Raw genomic sequence first — 13,087 nt, 5'->3', positions numbered from 1 at the left:
TCAAATTTGTGCGCGGCGCCTGCCACTAAAGTACTGATGAATAGCGCTGCCCATCTCTAGCCAGAACCTCGTAGATCGGTATTTGCGACATTTATTTTGAATTGGTATTTTGACGATTGAATATGTTGAAAATCAGCTTACAATGCAGCGTCGACAAACACGATCGTTAATCTTACCAGGAAGATCTCCATTCTTGTTCTTCTTCATGTCTATGCTGGAGTTCCTTGGGTACTTGTCCTTGACATCAATTATCTGGCTTCGTTTCTCCCGTCTGAATCTCATGCCTTCCTTGACTCGCTTGATGACTGGCCTTAAAGAGGACAACATCTTCCCCGTCGGACAATGTCTATTTCTCTATGTCGAGAAGCGCGCCCTTCATGGAAATAACAACTGACTCTTTGAAGTTTCCCACTGCATATACTCGTTATAGCTCCCTTAGCTTTCTAACATGGATATGATCAACACCACTATACACCCACGAACCGAAATTTGACAACGGCACTATTCTTCTTCATCTAATCATGGTCATCGCAGCCCAAACAGTCTATGTGTTCTCTCCTATCGTCGGAACGGCACGAGGCGGCCTTCTGTCAACGATGGAGAGTTCCGGTTTTCTTTGCAATGAACAATTGGGGCTACTGCAGGCTCGAGGGTGCACGAGGCAGATTATGGCCCTTTGAGTGCGAAGGCTCCGTTCGTCCACTCTATAACCTGCGCTTCAACAGTGCTGGTTGTGCGAACATCAAAAAGAAGACGCACTTTGACTGAACGAGGTATACAGTATCATGACGAGTCGATCAATACCCCAGACTGATTTACGCACGGGTTGTGGCGAGAGAAAAGCTGCAGTTTCACCTTAGACACGGCATACAGGTATGTTACTGTTTCAAGCAGCTATATTTCTCTATATCCCCACTAGTACACCGATTTTCGGTACTGCGTATATACTTGGTACCCGATCTAAGGGATAGAGGCTCTGGTCTCCGTCTGCTGTTGTGACTTTTTCCCATAAAAGAAGGGGGCGCATCATGACGCATGTCGGCCTCACCATAAATGCCTCAACAGAAGGAAATGAGGTTCAAGACCTCGAATAAAGCTCACCCTAATCTCCCTGCTGACAGTTGATGTGCACAGGGTTGGAGACATTCTATCATCGTTTTGACATTTGAATTTGGTGCAAACAATATGTACCATCAGGACCGACATAAGTACATGACCGAAATCGTTTTGCTGCGCGTCCGTACTGTAAATAGCCGGTCCGGGTCAAGTCACAGAACTGAGATCTTCAGGTGGCGCAATCGGATGCCGCACGCCAGATACCGTATTGTCTTGGCCTCTCCGACCTTCGCTGGTTCTGTGGCCTGTCAGTGCTAAAATGGATACAGCATTGACTGCCTATCAAGTTGAAAGTTAACGGCGAAACAAAAGACGCCGCGAGGGGCTGCTACAGGACAAACGGACTTGATGAAAACCGTGTAAAATTGCACCAGTACTCCAAATAGGGCTCAAACTGAAGACTGATTATCAGCGGAGGCGTCATTCCTCTTAGAGCATACATACCTGGAAATTCTGATTCGCAAGCATATTCGAAGATAATAATTTAAGCCTCAACGAACCAGAACACCAGGTTTGTGTATACCTATGTACCCTTTCACCGCATTTGTGAAGTCCATATGAACGGGAGAATTTCTTCTGACATTTACGCTTCCGTAATGTGGGCGTAGGGTGGCGTCGAGTGTACAGAAGTAGACCCGTGAAGAGTCGCATCACAACTGTCGCAAGGACTGGGCGACCACTACAATACCATAACACAATCGTCGAGGGATTGATCATCAGACACCAATACAAGTACTATAAGTACGTCAGCACTGGTGGGAAGATCCAGGGAAGTGAATGGAGGGTCCAACAGACCGAGATGGTTACTGGCGAGTGTGAGAGATAGGATCATACCTTGTATTTGGTTGTAATTCTTAACGAAGTTCAACTCGTTGCCGCACCGTCAATCCATGAACAGAGTAGCCGTAAGTCGCGGTCATGCATCGGCGTTTACGGCTTAAGCAAATGACGCCACTACTCAGGATAGACACGGGACAGCCTATAACCTCGCCTCGTATGTTATTTCCATTTTCGTAATGGCGGGCAATTGTCCTGAGCATACAATGTGAGCGAGGTATGGCGAAGAATTTTCTGTATTGACTGTGTATACGACATCCCGGCGGAGAGGTATAAGGAAAGAGAGGAGGATGCCGGATGCCCAAAGACTCGTGGATAGTCGTGTAATTCCATGAAACCACGGTGAATATTCGCCCGAGTCTAGAACACAATTTGCCGCTGCCAATTAACGCATTTGGAAGAAAGAGTACAAGCAGGCATGGTCCTCCAACTGCGATGATAAAGCGCCATGGCCGACTTGTTGGATACTGAGGATGTCGGCTGAGAGGTTGTCAGAGCGGAAAGATAGCGACCCTGTGCGTAGAGAAGACAGGAAGAGGCATAAGAAACATTCATTTTCAGCAGCCATAGTGCATCAGCCAGAGGTATATTCGGATTCTGCGGCAATATCACCTGAGGGCTCTAACTTACATTGCTATCATGGGGAACGCATATGTATCAGCCGCTGCCGTCATCGTATTCAAAGTGACGGCACTCACTCCTGGACATATCGACCCCAATATTACCCACGCAAGATCCTGTCTATCAAATTCGAAGGACATGAAGCGATACACGCCTACAACTTCTTCACTGAGCGGAACACTGCGATGACAGTGAGTGCCGGTAGAGAAATTCCTCGGCAATGGAGAAGTGTCAGAGACCATGCCTTGTTTTAAGACTCGGCATCTGATCAAGAGCGCTTACTTATAAAATGTAATTTGGACCCACAAGCCAAGGAGGTGACAACCATCTAATCCTCCGTGTTCATCTCCAGCTTACCTGTAGGGAGTATGCAGGGCAAAGCGTTCAGAGTTGTTATAGTCGGCAAGTTCAAGGTTGGCCGATGTACGCTGAACGTGATGACGTGAAACCCGGAAATTTTGCGATGAGCAGTAGAATGTACCTAAAGGCGTTCGGTCAGACCGGCTGCGAGATGTAGCAGGGTAGTCGGCGTCCGACTCGAAGGACACGGACTATGACAAGCAGAGTCAAAAGATTCGGGTTTGAGGGGGCTAGCAAAGAACAGGGAGAGGTGGATGTGGGTGCATAAATGCCTGACCAGTATATTGAAGACGGTCGTCACATATCGGAGACAGATTTGAGCGCTCAAATGGAAAGGTCTACAGATTCCAAGTCTTACTGCGCCTCCGGAGCGTCTACAGGCGAACGCGTTCTGCACTAAAGAGGCGATAAACGCGTCGTGCTGTAATGTATGGCCGATAAAGAACTGAACGGAAGTGAGTAAGCAAACGCTTTACATGAAATTGGCTTGCCGCAAGGGTAACGGTTCCCGACCTTGATGTATGATGGCATGGGGGAAGAAAGACGCGAGGTGGTGGCTTTGTACGGAGTTGAGTGCCTAGATAGCTGGTCTGATAAAAATTTATTTCGCCATCAGAAACATGACGGCGCATGCTTGGGTAACACAGGCGGCGGGAACGGAAATAAGAGTAATACGCGTAAACGTGCTGGTATTCGGGCGTATTCAAGGATGGCAAGAACTTGTGTTCGAGGCAATAGTACTTCGAGGTAAAGAGGAAGGTTCCTTGATAATTTCCGAAAACATACCGTGGAAGATCTAAACCGAATCGGAGCGGATGCCCGGACGGCAGGGTGCCGGTAACAAACCGATGAATACGGAAAATGACAAAAAATTGACCAGGTTCATCTCAGCGACTGCTATGTGCACGGGTTTTTCGAAATCTAATTGCTCGATTCATGCACTTACGCCGCCCAGTATTTAAAGGCAAAAGTTATCATTACCTTGGATATAGGGAGGCATCCCTTCCTCTGTGCTCGGCCGCCTATCCCGCCTCTATTTTTTGCCTCCTTTTCAACCCACTGATACGCGATAATAACCGAATACACTGCGACGCCCATGACCCGATTCTTGCCCTCTGAAACGAGACCACTGCTCGACGATTCCCCGAATTCCTACTCAACCATCACACATTGTGACCGCGATGACGTCGTTTCGCTCGAGTCCGATTCCGCCTGTGAACTTGTTCCCGCGCCCGCCTTGAACAAATTTTCGCGAGCAGACACCGTCTGGATTCTCGCTGGGCTTTGGAGTGCCGTATTCTTGGGCGCTTTGGACGGTTCAGTTGATATCGTTACTATGAATAGCAGTACCTGACGCGTCGTCGAATTAGGGACTGTTGTTGCGACTCTGTTGACGCCCATCGGGAGCCATTTCAATAAATCCAACCAATCGTCCTACATTGGGACTGCATACTTGTTATCTGTCTGTTGCTTTACGCCGCTATATGGTGCGTTTGATCCCCTGCATCTCCAGAGAAGTCCTGCAAATCCTAAATAGGTCGACTTTCTGATATTTTGGGCCGCAAGGGTGCCATGCTGTTGGCCCTATCATTGTTCGGTGCGTCACGCTTAATTTATGCTGTCACTGTTCCCAGATCTTTAACGATTTCTCCTCTAGGTTCAGGAACTGTTTTCTGTGGAATGGCTCCTTCTATGGAAGCGCTGATAGCTGCGCGCGCTGTTGCAGGAATGGGAGGCGGAGGGTGAGTCGTACACATTGTAGCGCTCGCTCCGCTGATGCAATTTCTTTCGCTGTTCAGTGTAATGACCGGTGAATATAGTCGCGACTCTTCACCGTTCCGGATTCTCATCTTCTCCAGTTTCTAGCATAGTAGTCACAGATCTGATCCCATTGCGAGTCTGTCCGTTCATTGAACCGTTCCTGATCTGACCTTTCAATGAAGAAAACAACGAGGCCTTTACCAAGGGATGGCAAATATGTAAGTCTCTGTCATGAACGGTGAAAGATCCACTCTGATGTCAAGGAAGCCTTTTCGGCCTTGGCGCAGGGATAGGCGGGCCTCTCGGTGGGTGGATCAACGACGTGTTCGGATGGTAGTTTCTTGTCTCTTCCTTGATCTCTGCATCTCTTAACTTAATTTCTGTACAGGGAAGCTGCTTTTTACTTCCAAGTAAGCTGAAACGCCTCTTCAAAGTGGTGGCAGTGCCTAACAGTTCGATTAGACACCGCTCCTTCTATTTAGCTTCATTCTGGTGTCGGTGAAAGTAAACATCCAGCTGCCGTACGAGGTACAGAACCAGACTCTATACGAGAAACTCCGCCGTATCGATGGCATGGGTTCTTTGACTCTCGTCGGTACCGTGGGCTGCTTACTTCTTGGATTCAGTCTGAAGACGACGGAAGAAATGCCGTGGTCTCATCCAATCATCTACGGCCTTTTCATTTCCAGCGCGGTTTTTGGAGTGTTGTTTATTCTCGTGGAAAAGTACTGGTCACCATATCCCGTTATGCCTCTCCGCCTGATAACACAGAGAACGCCGCTTTCCGTATCAATAGCCAATCTGTTTGGCAGCATGTCCGCATTTTCAATGGTAGTGTAGCTTTTCGTTATATGGAGCCGTCAACTGACCCGCATGAATATCAAAGCTCTACAACATCCCATTGGTGCGTTTCCCCTCCTCACATAATCACTCCGAGCCTCAAGGAAGAACTCGACTTCACAGTATTTCTCAGCAGTTCGGCTCTATTCAGCCACAGATTCTGGTTCGTGCCTCGTTTTTTTCCAAATACATCCTCAAGGAACACTCCACTAACGCTGCTTTCAGGGTTACATCTCCTCCCCCATTCCGTGAGTAAATGGATATCCCCGGCGGTACCAGTAACCTTATATCTCACATCGCAGTTTGCTATCTCAACGGGAAGCCTATTCGCAGGATGGTACGTGCTGTCCCACTTTCGTAAATCACTTCCTAACCGCGGCCCAGGGTGATGCGTAGAACCGGCAAATTGTACACGCTGACCCTAGCATCTTCTGCGTTGACAATAGTGGCTAGCGTACTAGTTCTTTTCTGGAACGATTCGTCCTCTACGTTTCATCTTTGGTTGGACATCGTCCCCCAAGGATTCGGCATGGCGAGTCTTATTACCAGTACACTCATCGTTCGTCCGGTCGTTCCGACTTGTTACAGAATTAAATCCATTTGCTTTTCTAGGCCATGATCGCAGGCGTTTTCAAGGAGGATATGGCTGTCGCAACAGGAAGCGAGTCCTACTCAATTCATTTTATCCGCTATCGCTGACTTTACATAGTAACTTATCTATTTCGGACCACTGGGCAAGTTCTAGGTGTCAGCCTGAGTGGAGCGATATTGCAGGCAGTTCTGCTCCACCAACTACGGATGCGTATTCAAGACCCTGGCTCAGCGGAGGTCAGTAAATACCAGAATTTGATAAAGCACCCTGGGCACTCATGGAACGTTTCCCTTGACTTAGATCATTAATGAGATCCGGTACGTCGCGTCTAATTGCGTTTGGAAAGAGGTTATTCAGTCAGGTCCTAGTCATTCTACGGCTATTATACCCACCCTTGAGCCCCGGTTCTTTGACGCCGCAGTCCGTTCCTACGCAGACGCCTTACGCGTCGTATTTATCTGTCAAGCCGCTTGGAACTTTATTGCATTCCTAGCATGTCTTCCAATACAAGAAAATCATCTACCGTGAGTATTATGATGGTTCTCCGTTGTAGGAGCTGACGGTCTTCGAACAGCGGAACCGCCGAGGAGCAGGAGCAGCATTACCGAAACCAAAGCAATCATGACACATTGGATACCTGAGTAATTCACAAAGCAATATTGTATTATTTAGATGCAGTAACTCCACAAAAAAATAACAATAACTGAATTTTAACCGGCGACGCGTCCACTAAGGTTATTTAAACCAGGTTATATTTTATCCGCTCAACGACTGACAGAGAAGATGAATGGACAACGTCACATTGGGATAGGTAGGGTGAAGTTTATTCGATGCTCTTCTGCTTCTTCTGCTCAAAAGGATGTTTCGTTCAATGACTCTGGCACGTCGGGTTCTTCTCCTCTATCCACCTCCTCGGCCTTTTAGCAACTACCACTTTGCCCGTCAATTGTACCGTATCCACACCATTATCCGCGAAACGGCTTTTATCGGGTCGAGCTGGGCAAGGCAGAAGATTTGACGCTGACACGGTGAGAACCGTCGCAGCTGCTGTGGCGCCAAAAATTGAAGAGAGGAAAGTACGACGTTTTGTAAATCTCAGTGCCCTATATAAAGCTGGCATCCTACAGGAACTCAGCAAACTCAACAAATTGTAAACAAAAGACTGAGTGACCTACCCATAGCAAAAGCGCAAAGCGTCAATGAGAGTCGTATTTCGAATCCCAACAGCAAAATGCCTCGACGCTGATTGCTCGTCGTGTTGGATAGGAAAATGTCTCTCTGATCCGGTCCTGGCCGAGGTATATTTGCGCATTAGTCATGTTTGGCAACGCTTTCTTTCTTTCTTTTTAGTTATCCACCATGCCTGCCTACAGTAATGCGAGGGTCATTCGTGACATGAAGGCGCGTAATGGCGTTCGACTCAACGAACTTGCTCGCAGAGCCTACCTCTATGTCTCTCGGAACCAGTCTTTACCTGCCCAGGTTCGTCACCAGGCCCAGCTCCAGCTCAACACCTTTGGAAAATACACGCGTCCCTCGACGGTCAAGAATCGCTGCTACGAGACGGGGCGGGGGCGAGGTATCATGAGCGAATTTGCATTGTGCAGGGTGAGTGTCCATTTTAACAGCATAGAGATGTCCTGACATGGATCGAAAGTTTCAATTCCGGCAACAAGCGCTTGCGGGGAATCTCAATGGTGTGAAGAAAGCATCATGGTAAACTCCTCTTTGCGGGCAACGCTCAGGTATGGATACAGTTTTATTTGGTTATCGAGTACTAAAACAATCGGTAGGGCGAACGCTATTAACAATGGTACAGAGCTGCACATGATCATAATCTAAGAAACATTCTAACTTCGAATAAGATACAAACAAAACAACGACTTCATGTGGACCCCGGAGTATTCTCTGAACTCGCGATATCGGCAAGACGTAAATCTGGCTCCCCTCTTTCCCTTCTCCAGCGGTTCATAATGTTGAGAGTAGCCTGTTCGACAAGGAACCTGACATTTCGATTAGTATTAAAATGGCAGACATTGTAGAACTATACATACCCATATTGCCTAAGCCACTTCTCATTAATTTCCCAGTTGCTGTGTGCTAAGACGTCGTCACCATGGATAGTAACCGCATTCCGGTATTCAAGGAGACAATCAACAAGATCAAAACGTCCTGGAGATAATGTGAAGAAGATCCACTGAAGGAACAATCAAACCGACCTCGTAACAAAATCATGCGGTCGCGTAACTCAGGATGCAGAATTCGGTCAATGACGCTCTCTGATATAGCATTAGCATTGGTTAGCCAGATGGGTGTTGGCGCCGTACCATGTGGAACAGTCCTGGATAAAAATCATCAAAAGAAGAAAAGTACAAAAGACATGTAACTTGCCTCTGTACCAAAGTCGGTCTCAGGGAAGATGGCAGACAATAGGCGCTATTTCTCTTGTAGTTGTCCAGGTGATAACTTGACAATGGTCATAAGAGGTCTTGATAATAATGGAAAAAAGAGCAATGCTTACTGAATAAGCTTATAAGCTTCGTTTTTGTTAGGGTCATCTTCATCTTCGATGGTGTCGTTTGAAATATGAGTGGTCTGCTTCGGTTGTGTTACGGGCGTCATAGCAGAAGAAGTGGTTGAGGGAGGAGTGAAAGGCATAGACGTCAGCGAAGAATCGATATTCATATGGACGTTGGGAACATAAGGTTGGTAGACGTTCGATCCAGGACCACCATTGTACTGGGGAGGCGTATTGGCGTTAGCGCTCGTTGGTTGCATCAGGAGAGAAGATTCGTTGTTGTGGCGCATCATATCTGAAAAAAGATCACCTCCTTGGGGGGAAGGTCTGGAAGCCGGGAACACGGAACCGGGATTCATGGGCGACTGGTTCATCGACATCATCATATAAGGGCTTGGGATGGTGTCTTCGCCTCTCGCCTTCTTGGAATGCGCATTAAGGTCCTCTTCGGCGCCACGCTTCTGTGCACCTGTAGACGACTGCGCCGCTTCTGCATTATTCTTCTTGCGTCTCTGGTAGCCTTCCCAGGCAGTATCGGTCTCGGTCCTATTGATAAAGTTGTTGAAGTCTGACATCTCCCATCCTAGCTTGGGAAGAAGCCCTCCTGCACCCTCGCCGATGAATCCCGAAAGGCTTCGCAGCAGACCGCGAAGAGTCTGGTTCTCTGCCATCAAGTCTACAAATACGTTAGAACTTGTCCTTGATATAGTCAGAAGCGCCCACCCTTAAGGATATTTCGCATTTCACCAAGGACTTCATCTTTGCCTCCGGAAAGTATTTCCACTCGCGCCTCAAGATCCCTTATCTGGTGTTGTGAGTGAGCAAGGACGAAGACGAAGACTAAAGATGAGTTACCCTTTGTTGCTTTCGCAGACGAAACTCTCGTTGGGCAATACGGTTCTGGTCGCGTCTAGCTGCTTGCGAGCTTATTTGTGGAACCGGACGTAAGCAAGATTGGAATTATGACTAGGAAAAAATTACACACTTTGGATTTTTCTTTCGGCCGGGCTTGCCAGGGGCAGTAGAGCCTGCTAGAGATTCATTATCTGAATCCTAAAGATTTTTTCAAAAACATAACGGGATCCGAGGAATAAAAACGGACCTCGACATCTCGAGAAACACTACGATCTGCAGACTCAGGCATGGAGTGAGGTGAGAAGGATTACGAACCATCCCGGCAAAGCTCAAAACCGGAAGCCTGTTGAGCAACAAACCACAATAGATGCCATCATGTGACCACTTTCGCTTCAACCTCGCGGCAACAATTGAGCCAGAGTAACTTTTCGCAATCTGACGGGCAAGTGACTGGGAAATGCCTTGTGTGCAAGTCTCTTGACACCTTGCTTATCTGCTTGAGTCCGCCACTGCTTCTAGTCTGCTGTGTATTTCTTCCGAGTTCACAGAACGTCTGCAGACTTCGAGGTTCTAGTGGTATGTATCATCTCTTCTTCTGTTACGGTCGGCCGAGGCTCTGACTACCTCGAGTTGACCGTCTTCCGTATATCAGACAGGTCTTTGAGTTGTTCTTGTACCATCCATCTTATGGTTGCACCACGAGCTCAACGATACGCGAAACAGAAATTATATCACTGCGGCGGGTCTGTGTTCTACCGAAACAAGCTGCAGTAAAATCCACACTTGCTCCACCGATTACGGGCGGTCGAGCTATGTATACCAAGCGCGTGAACGAGCCCTCTGATCCACTTGGGGCTCGTCTCTTGTATTAAACCGCCACCGTTATCTTCTAATAATGGTACATCAAAATTTGGACCTTGGACATGCGTGCATGCCATTTCTCTGGGTCCTGACTGCTTTGCTCATCAAACATGCCGATCGCCCAATGATTTCAGAATTTCAGAATCGATGAAATATTGCTCTATCTACCCCGAGACCACGTTTACTGGGCTTCCTCGTGCCCTTATCCTTCTTTCTCCTGCCTAGTGTCACTCAGAGCCTATGTTCCGGGCCCGGGATGATGGCAAATTCATATCCGTCCTAAGCCTTTTTCGACGAGTCCTTGCTTTTCAGCTCGGCACTACTTGTGGATCCTGCTTCGACGACATATAGATCTCAGGTTCCGTTAATTGACGAAACTGCACCCGTTCCGCTGCAATAAAACCAGGCCCGAAACACTAGCGATTACCCCGTCATGTCTTCCGCCACTGACATCTGTCTTCGCTTTGAATTCTCCGCCTCGTCCAACTCTGACATGAGGACGTTTAAGGTGTATCGATTGCCTGACTCTGCCTCCTCAAGCGTTATCGAGCTCTATCGTGTGGGTAGTTATGCTTACAATCCTTAAATCTACCATCAACTTTTCGATGTTAACTTCTTGATAGTTCTATCACCCAATAACTGGCTTGGTAGCGGGGTTGACTACATTCCATCGTCAAAACCTCATTACCAACATCTTTGAAACGGCGGGTCAGATCGAATGGCTGTCAAACTCCAATGCTACGGTCCAGTTTGGGATAAATCAAGTAAGGGAGCGCCTGCTTTATCACTGGCTCATTCCTATATTCCGGTTGTTGACTAAATATCCAGTATCATATCCGCGAACTCAGAAAGCCGAAGAAATCTAATAGCCAGTGAGCGTATCTTACATGCACGAGTAAATGGCGCTAATGCCTTTGCAGATCGCGCCGCTTCAAAGTAGGTGGCTCGGAGTACAAGTGGAAAATTGCAGACAACAACACGGATCTTTTCGTAAGCTGATGTTGCTTTTTTCGTCTAAGCGTGTCCTAACCGCTCTCAGTGTGTTGACTCACGGGGTAAAACAGTTGCTACTTGGTTGCAAGAAGACCTTACCCTACGCGTAGCAACCCGCGTGGAAAGCATTCTGGACCGGATCGTAGTGACCTGCTTTTTGAATCTCTGGGTGCGACATCTTGGAGACTGGTGATGGCAGAGCGAGCGGTTCTCGGGGCGGTTACCTCCTGCTGATACGAATAACATTTTTGGTATGAACAAACATATGATTTTATGGGCTTTTAGTCCTTCAACAATTGATGGTGGTCGCCCACCTTCTGACGGTATTTCTGCTGAACAGAGTCACGATGTCAGTTCAGGCTTTGGAGTGCGCAGTTGTCGCCGCACTCCCCGACAAGGCATCGGCTTGAGGAAGTTTCATCATTAACTACGGTTTGAAAATGGTAACCAACTTGGAAGGGGGACGACTACGACGCAATTTACAGCTTGAATGCATATGCAGGCTAGTAGAGTCTTGTATCCAGCATCGCCGAAATAGGTTTGGAATACCTATTAATTCCCCACCAGCCGTGGCGACCGGGGTGCACGGCGCTATTTACTGGGAGCACGAGAATTTTTCTATGGGACCCTTCTACGTCGGCATCAACTATCCAACTCCCGTCAATCACAAATCAACAGCCGATGACAATTGGGAATTTTGACTAGGTTTGAATGTAAGAATGTGTAATACTATACAACAATAAGATACAGTAAAAAAAAGATGCTCAAAGGTGCGAGTACAAGTCCGTTTTCACAGCATTATCGTGGCGTGGGTATTCTAGGCTATTTTGAGTCATTGAAACAGTCCGGCCCATATACCCAAACCTCATTAGTCAGCTACTCGGAATCGCTCGAGTGCTATAGAAAAGTGAGATCTCCTTTCCAGTCTCTCTCTGATATACAGCCTCAAAATCTTTGCAGATTTTTCTTGCACCTTTCCGAGGAGCACCAGGTAGTTTGACAAGCTCATTCTTGTATGCAATCATTTGCAATGACTGCCTTTTCCATTAGCTGGTCATGGCATTTGTGAGCAATCTGACACTTTTTCGAGTTTGATTTGGCATGTCCAGGCATAGTAAAAAATTGAACAAGAGGAGAAATAAAGTTCGGAGGCAGCAGGGCAATAATGGACGCATTGGACTGTCAGACTGTCCATCAAAGGTGATGGCTTGGCAGAACCGCACTTTTATTTATGCCCTAGACTCCTCAGATAATGGCCGCTTGGTCTCAAACCTGTCACACAGGTTCTTCAGAAGGTCATTAACATTATTGAGGCCTTTGTGGGTGATTACATTCAGATGGAGGACACACATTTCCAGGTCAGATTTTGAGTTCATGAGAAAATAGATATTTTTAGAACAGAAGCCTCAATTTCTCGGGAATATTATTCATGTCACATATGAAGAATCACTGCAGAACATGAAGATACAATACACATCAGCAATGTAATACAAGTTGATGATGAAGGATGAAGGGAGGGAGAGCAAGAGGCTAAGTGTTTCATTGAACCATGGTGTTGCAATGACCGGTAAATAACTGTACAGGGTGTGCGTCGCCATTGGACATTTTATGCTTTCGCCGAGGCAGTGCAGTGCTTCCGGTATTGCATTCGGACGGAGCTGTAGCTTGTATGACGACCGAAATGTTGAACGTCCAGGAGTTTGACACGCAGCATCCTACAGCTGTGATGGAGG

The 13,087-nt window shown here is 47.3% G+C and overlaps 7 protein-coding genes across 7 annotated transcripts; 3 read left to right on the top strand and 4 right to left on the bottom strand.

Moving 5' to 3' along the window:
* Window positions 1-1,409: 1,409 nt before the first annotated feature.
* On the bottom strand, window positions 1,410-2,179 carry EV420DRAFT_442244 (uncharacterized protein). Its single transcript, XM_060482142.1, has 3 exons — window positions 1,951-2,179; window positions 1,561-1,851; window positions 1,410-1,510 (listed from the first exon to the last, which is right to left on the bottom strand). The coding sequence occupies exons 2-3, from the start codon at window positions 1,831-1,833 to the stop codon at window positions 1,445-1,447; spliced, it is 339 nt and encodes a 112-aa protein (XP_060338314.1). The 5' UTR covers window positions 1,834-1,851; window positions 1,951-2,179; the 3' UTR covers window positions 1,410-1,444.
* A 1,696-nt stretch (window positions 2,180-3,875) lies between these two features.
* Window positions 3,876-6,798, top strand: EV420DRAFT_1502506 (vacuolar amino acid permease). Its single transcript, XM_060471126.1, has 20 exons — window positions 3,876-4,250; window positions 4,305-4,421; window positions 4,472-4,531; window positions 4,592-4,676; window positions 4,734-4,744; window positions 4,794-4,827; window positions 4,878-4,913; window positions 4,963-5,028; window positions 5,084-5,105; window positions 5,158-5,526; window positions 5,582-5,599; window positions 5,659-5,698; window positions 5,761-5,783; window positions 5,838-5,872; window positions 5,920-6,094; window positions 6,148-6,196; window positions 6,245-6,363; window positions 6,428-6,444; window positions 6,496-6,651; window positions 6,702-6,798. The coding sequence occupies exons 1-20, from the start codon at window positions 4,031-4,033 to the stop codon at window positions 6,766-6,768; spliced, it is 1,719 nt and encodes a 572-aa protein (XP_060338313.1). The 5' UTR covers window positions 3,876-4,030; the 3' UTR covers window positions 6,769-6,798.
* Window positions 6,799-7,404, bottom strand: EV420DRAFT_1502494 (uncharacterized protein). The gene is made up of 2 exons (XM_060471125.1): window positions 7,303-7,404; window positions 6,799-7,248 (listed from the first exon to the last, which is right to left on the bottom strand). The coding sequence occupies exon 2, from the start codon at window positions 7,245-7,247 to the stop codon at window positions 6,996-6,998; it is 252 nt and encodes an 83-aa protein (XP_060338312.1). The 5' UTR covers window position 7,248; window positions 7,303-7,404; the 3' UTR covers window positions 6,799-6,995.
* An 82-nt stretch (window positions 7,405-7,486) lies between these two features.
* Window positions 7,487-7,847, top strand: EV420DRAFT_1259153 (uncharacterized protein; the record flags this gene model as incomplete). Its single annotated transcript, XM_060466941.1, has 2 exons — window positions 7,487-7,735; window positions 7,785-7,847. 2 exons carry the CDS (start codon window positions 7,487-7,489, stop codon window positions 7,845-7,847), a joined length of 312 nt encoding a protein of 103 aa, XP_060338311.1.
* Window positions 7,848-7,865: 18 nt separating this feature from the next.
* EV420DRAFT_1502491 (uncharacterized protein) lies at window positions 7,866-9,799 on the bottom strand. Its single transcript, XM_060471124.1, has 10 exons — window positions 9,748-9,799; window positions 9,631-9,698; window positions 9,501-9,570; window positions 9,369-9,450; window positions 8,649-9,321; window positions 8,519-8,593; window positions 8,455-8,468; window positions 8,347-8,406; window positions 8,182-8,299; window positions 7,866-8,130 (listed from the first exon to the last, which is right to left on the bottom strand). The coding sequence occupies exons 1-10, from the start codon at window positions 9,787-9,789 to the stop codon at window positions 8,013-8,015; spliced, it is 1,320 nt and encodes a 439-aa protein (XP_060338310.1). The 5' UTR covers window positions 9,790-9,799; the 3' UTR covers window positions 7,866-8,012.
* A 658-nt stretch (window positions 9,800-10,457) lies between these two features.
* On the top strand, window positions 10,458-11,680 carry EV420DRAFT_442051 (uncharacterized protein). Its single transcript, XM_060482141.1, has 5 exons — window positions 10,458-10,920; window positions 10,985-11,125; window positions 11,190-11,233; window positions 11,282-11,351; window positions 11,401-11,680. The coding sequence occupies exons 1-5, from the start codon at window positions 10,795-10,797 to the stop codon at window positions 11,545-11,547; spliced, it is 528 nt and encodes a 175-aa protein (XP_060338309.1). The 5' UTR covers window positions 10,458-10,794; the 3' UTR covers window positions 11,548-11,680.
* Window positions 11,681-12,171: 491 nt separating this feature from the next.
* On the bottom strand, window positions 12,172-12,470 carry EV420DRAFT_1502488 (uncharacterized protein; the record flags this gene model as incomplete). Its single annotated transcript, XM_060471123.1, is given in 2 exon segments — window positions 12,172-12,376; window positions 12,387-12,470. 2 exon segments carry the CDS (start codon window positions 12,465-12,467, stop codon window positions 12,227-12,229), a joined length of 231 nt encoding a protein of 76 aa, XP_060338308.1. The 3' UTR covers window positions 12,172-12,226.
* Window positions 12,471-13,087: the final 617 nt, after the last annotated feature.

This window comes from Desarmillaria tabescens (assembly GCF_030435595.1).
Source record: "Desarmillaria tabescens strain CCBAS 213 chromosome Unknown EV420scaffold_2, whole genome shotgun sequence".
NCBI lineage: Eukaryota > Fungi > Basidiomycota > Agaricomycetes > Agaricales > Physalacriaceae > Desarmillaria > Desarmillaria tabescens.
Note: the sequence above shows the minus strand (reverse complement) of the source record. Positions and strands in the feature narration are given on the sequence as shown.

Coding starts and splice junctions, on each gene's coding strand:
- EV420DRAFT_442244 (XM_060482142.1), bottom strand. CDS start 1,833: ATGATCAATCCCTCGACGATTGTGTTATGGTATTGTAGTGGTCGCCCA. Junction 1,511..1,560: donor TTGCGAATCAGAATTTCCAG/GTATGTATGCTC, acceptor ATCAGTCTTCAG/TTTGAGCCCTATTTGGAGTA.
- EV420DRAFT_1502506 (XM_060471126.1), top strand. CDS start 4,031: ATGACCCGATTCTTGCCCTCTGAAACGAGACCACTGCTCGACGATTCC. Junction 4,828..4,877: donor GTCACAGATCTGATCCCATT/GCGAGTCTGTCC, acceptor CTTTCAATGAAG/AAAACAACGAGGCCTTTACC. Junction 5,699..5,760: donor CTATTCAGCCACAGATTCTG/GTTCGTGCCTCG, acceptor CGCTGCTTTCAG/GGTTACATCTCCTCCCCCAT.
- EV420DRAFT_1502494 (XM_060471125.1), bottom strand. CDS start 7,247: ATGCCAGCTTTATATAGGGCACTGAGATTTACAAAACGTCGTACTTTC.
- EV420DRAFT_1502491 (XM_060471124.1), bottom strand. CDS start 9,789: ATGCCTGAGTCTGCAGATCGTAGTGTTTCTCGAGATGTCGAG. Junction 9,699..9,747: donor GTGTTTCTCGAGATGTCGAG/GTCCGTTTTTAT, acceptor AAAAATCTTTAG/GATTCAGATAATGAATCTCT. Junction 9,571..9,630: donor GGCCGAAAGAAAAATCCAAA/GTGTGTAATTTT, acceptor TCCACAAATAAG/CTCGCAAGCAGCTAGACGCG.
- EV420DRAFT_442051 (XM_060482141.1), top strand. CDS start 10,795: ATGTCTTCCGCCACTGACATCTGTCTTCGCTTTGAATTCTCCGCCTCG. Junction 10,921..10,984: donor GCGTTATCGAGCTCTATCGT/GTGGGTAGTTAT, acceptor ACTTCTTGATAG/TTCTATCACCCAATAACTGG. Junction 11,234..11,281: donor CCGAAGAAATCTAATAGCCA/GTGAGCGTATCT, acceptor ATGCCTTTGCAG/ATCGCGCCGCTTCAAAGTAG.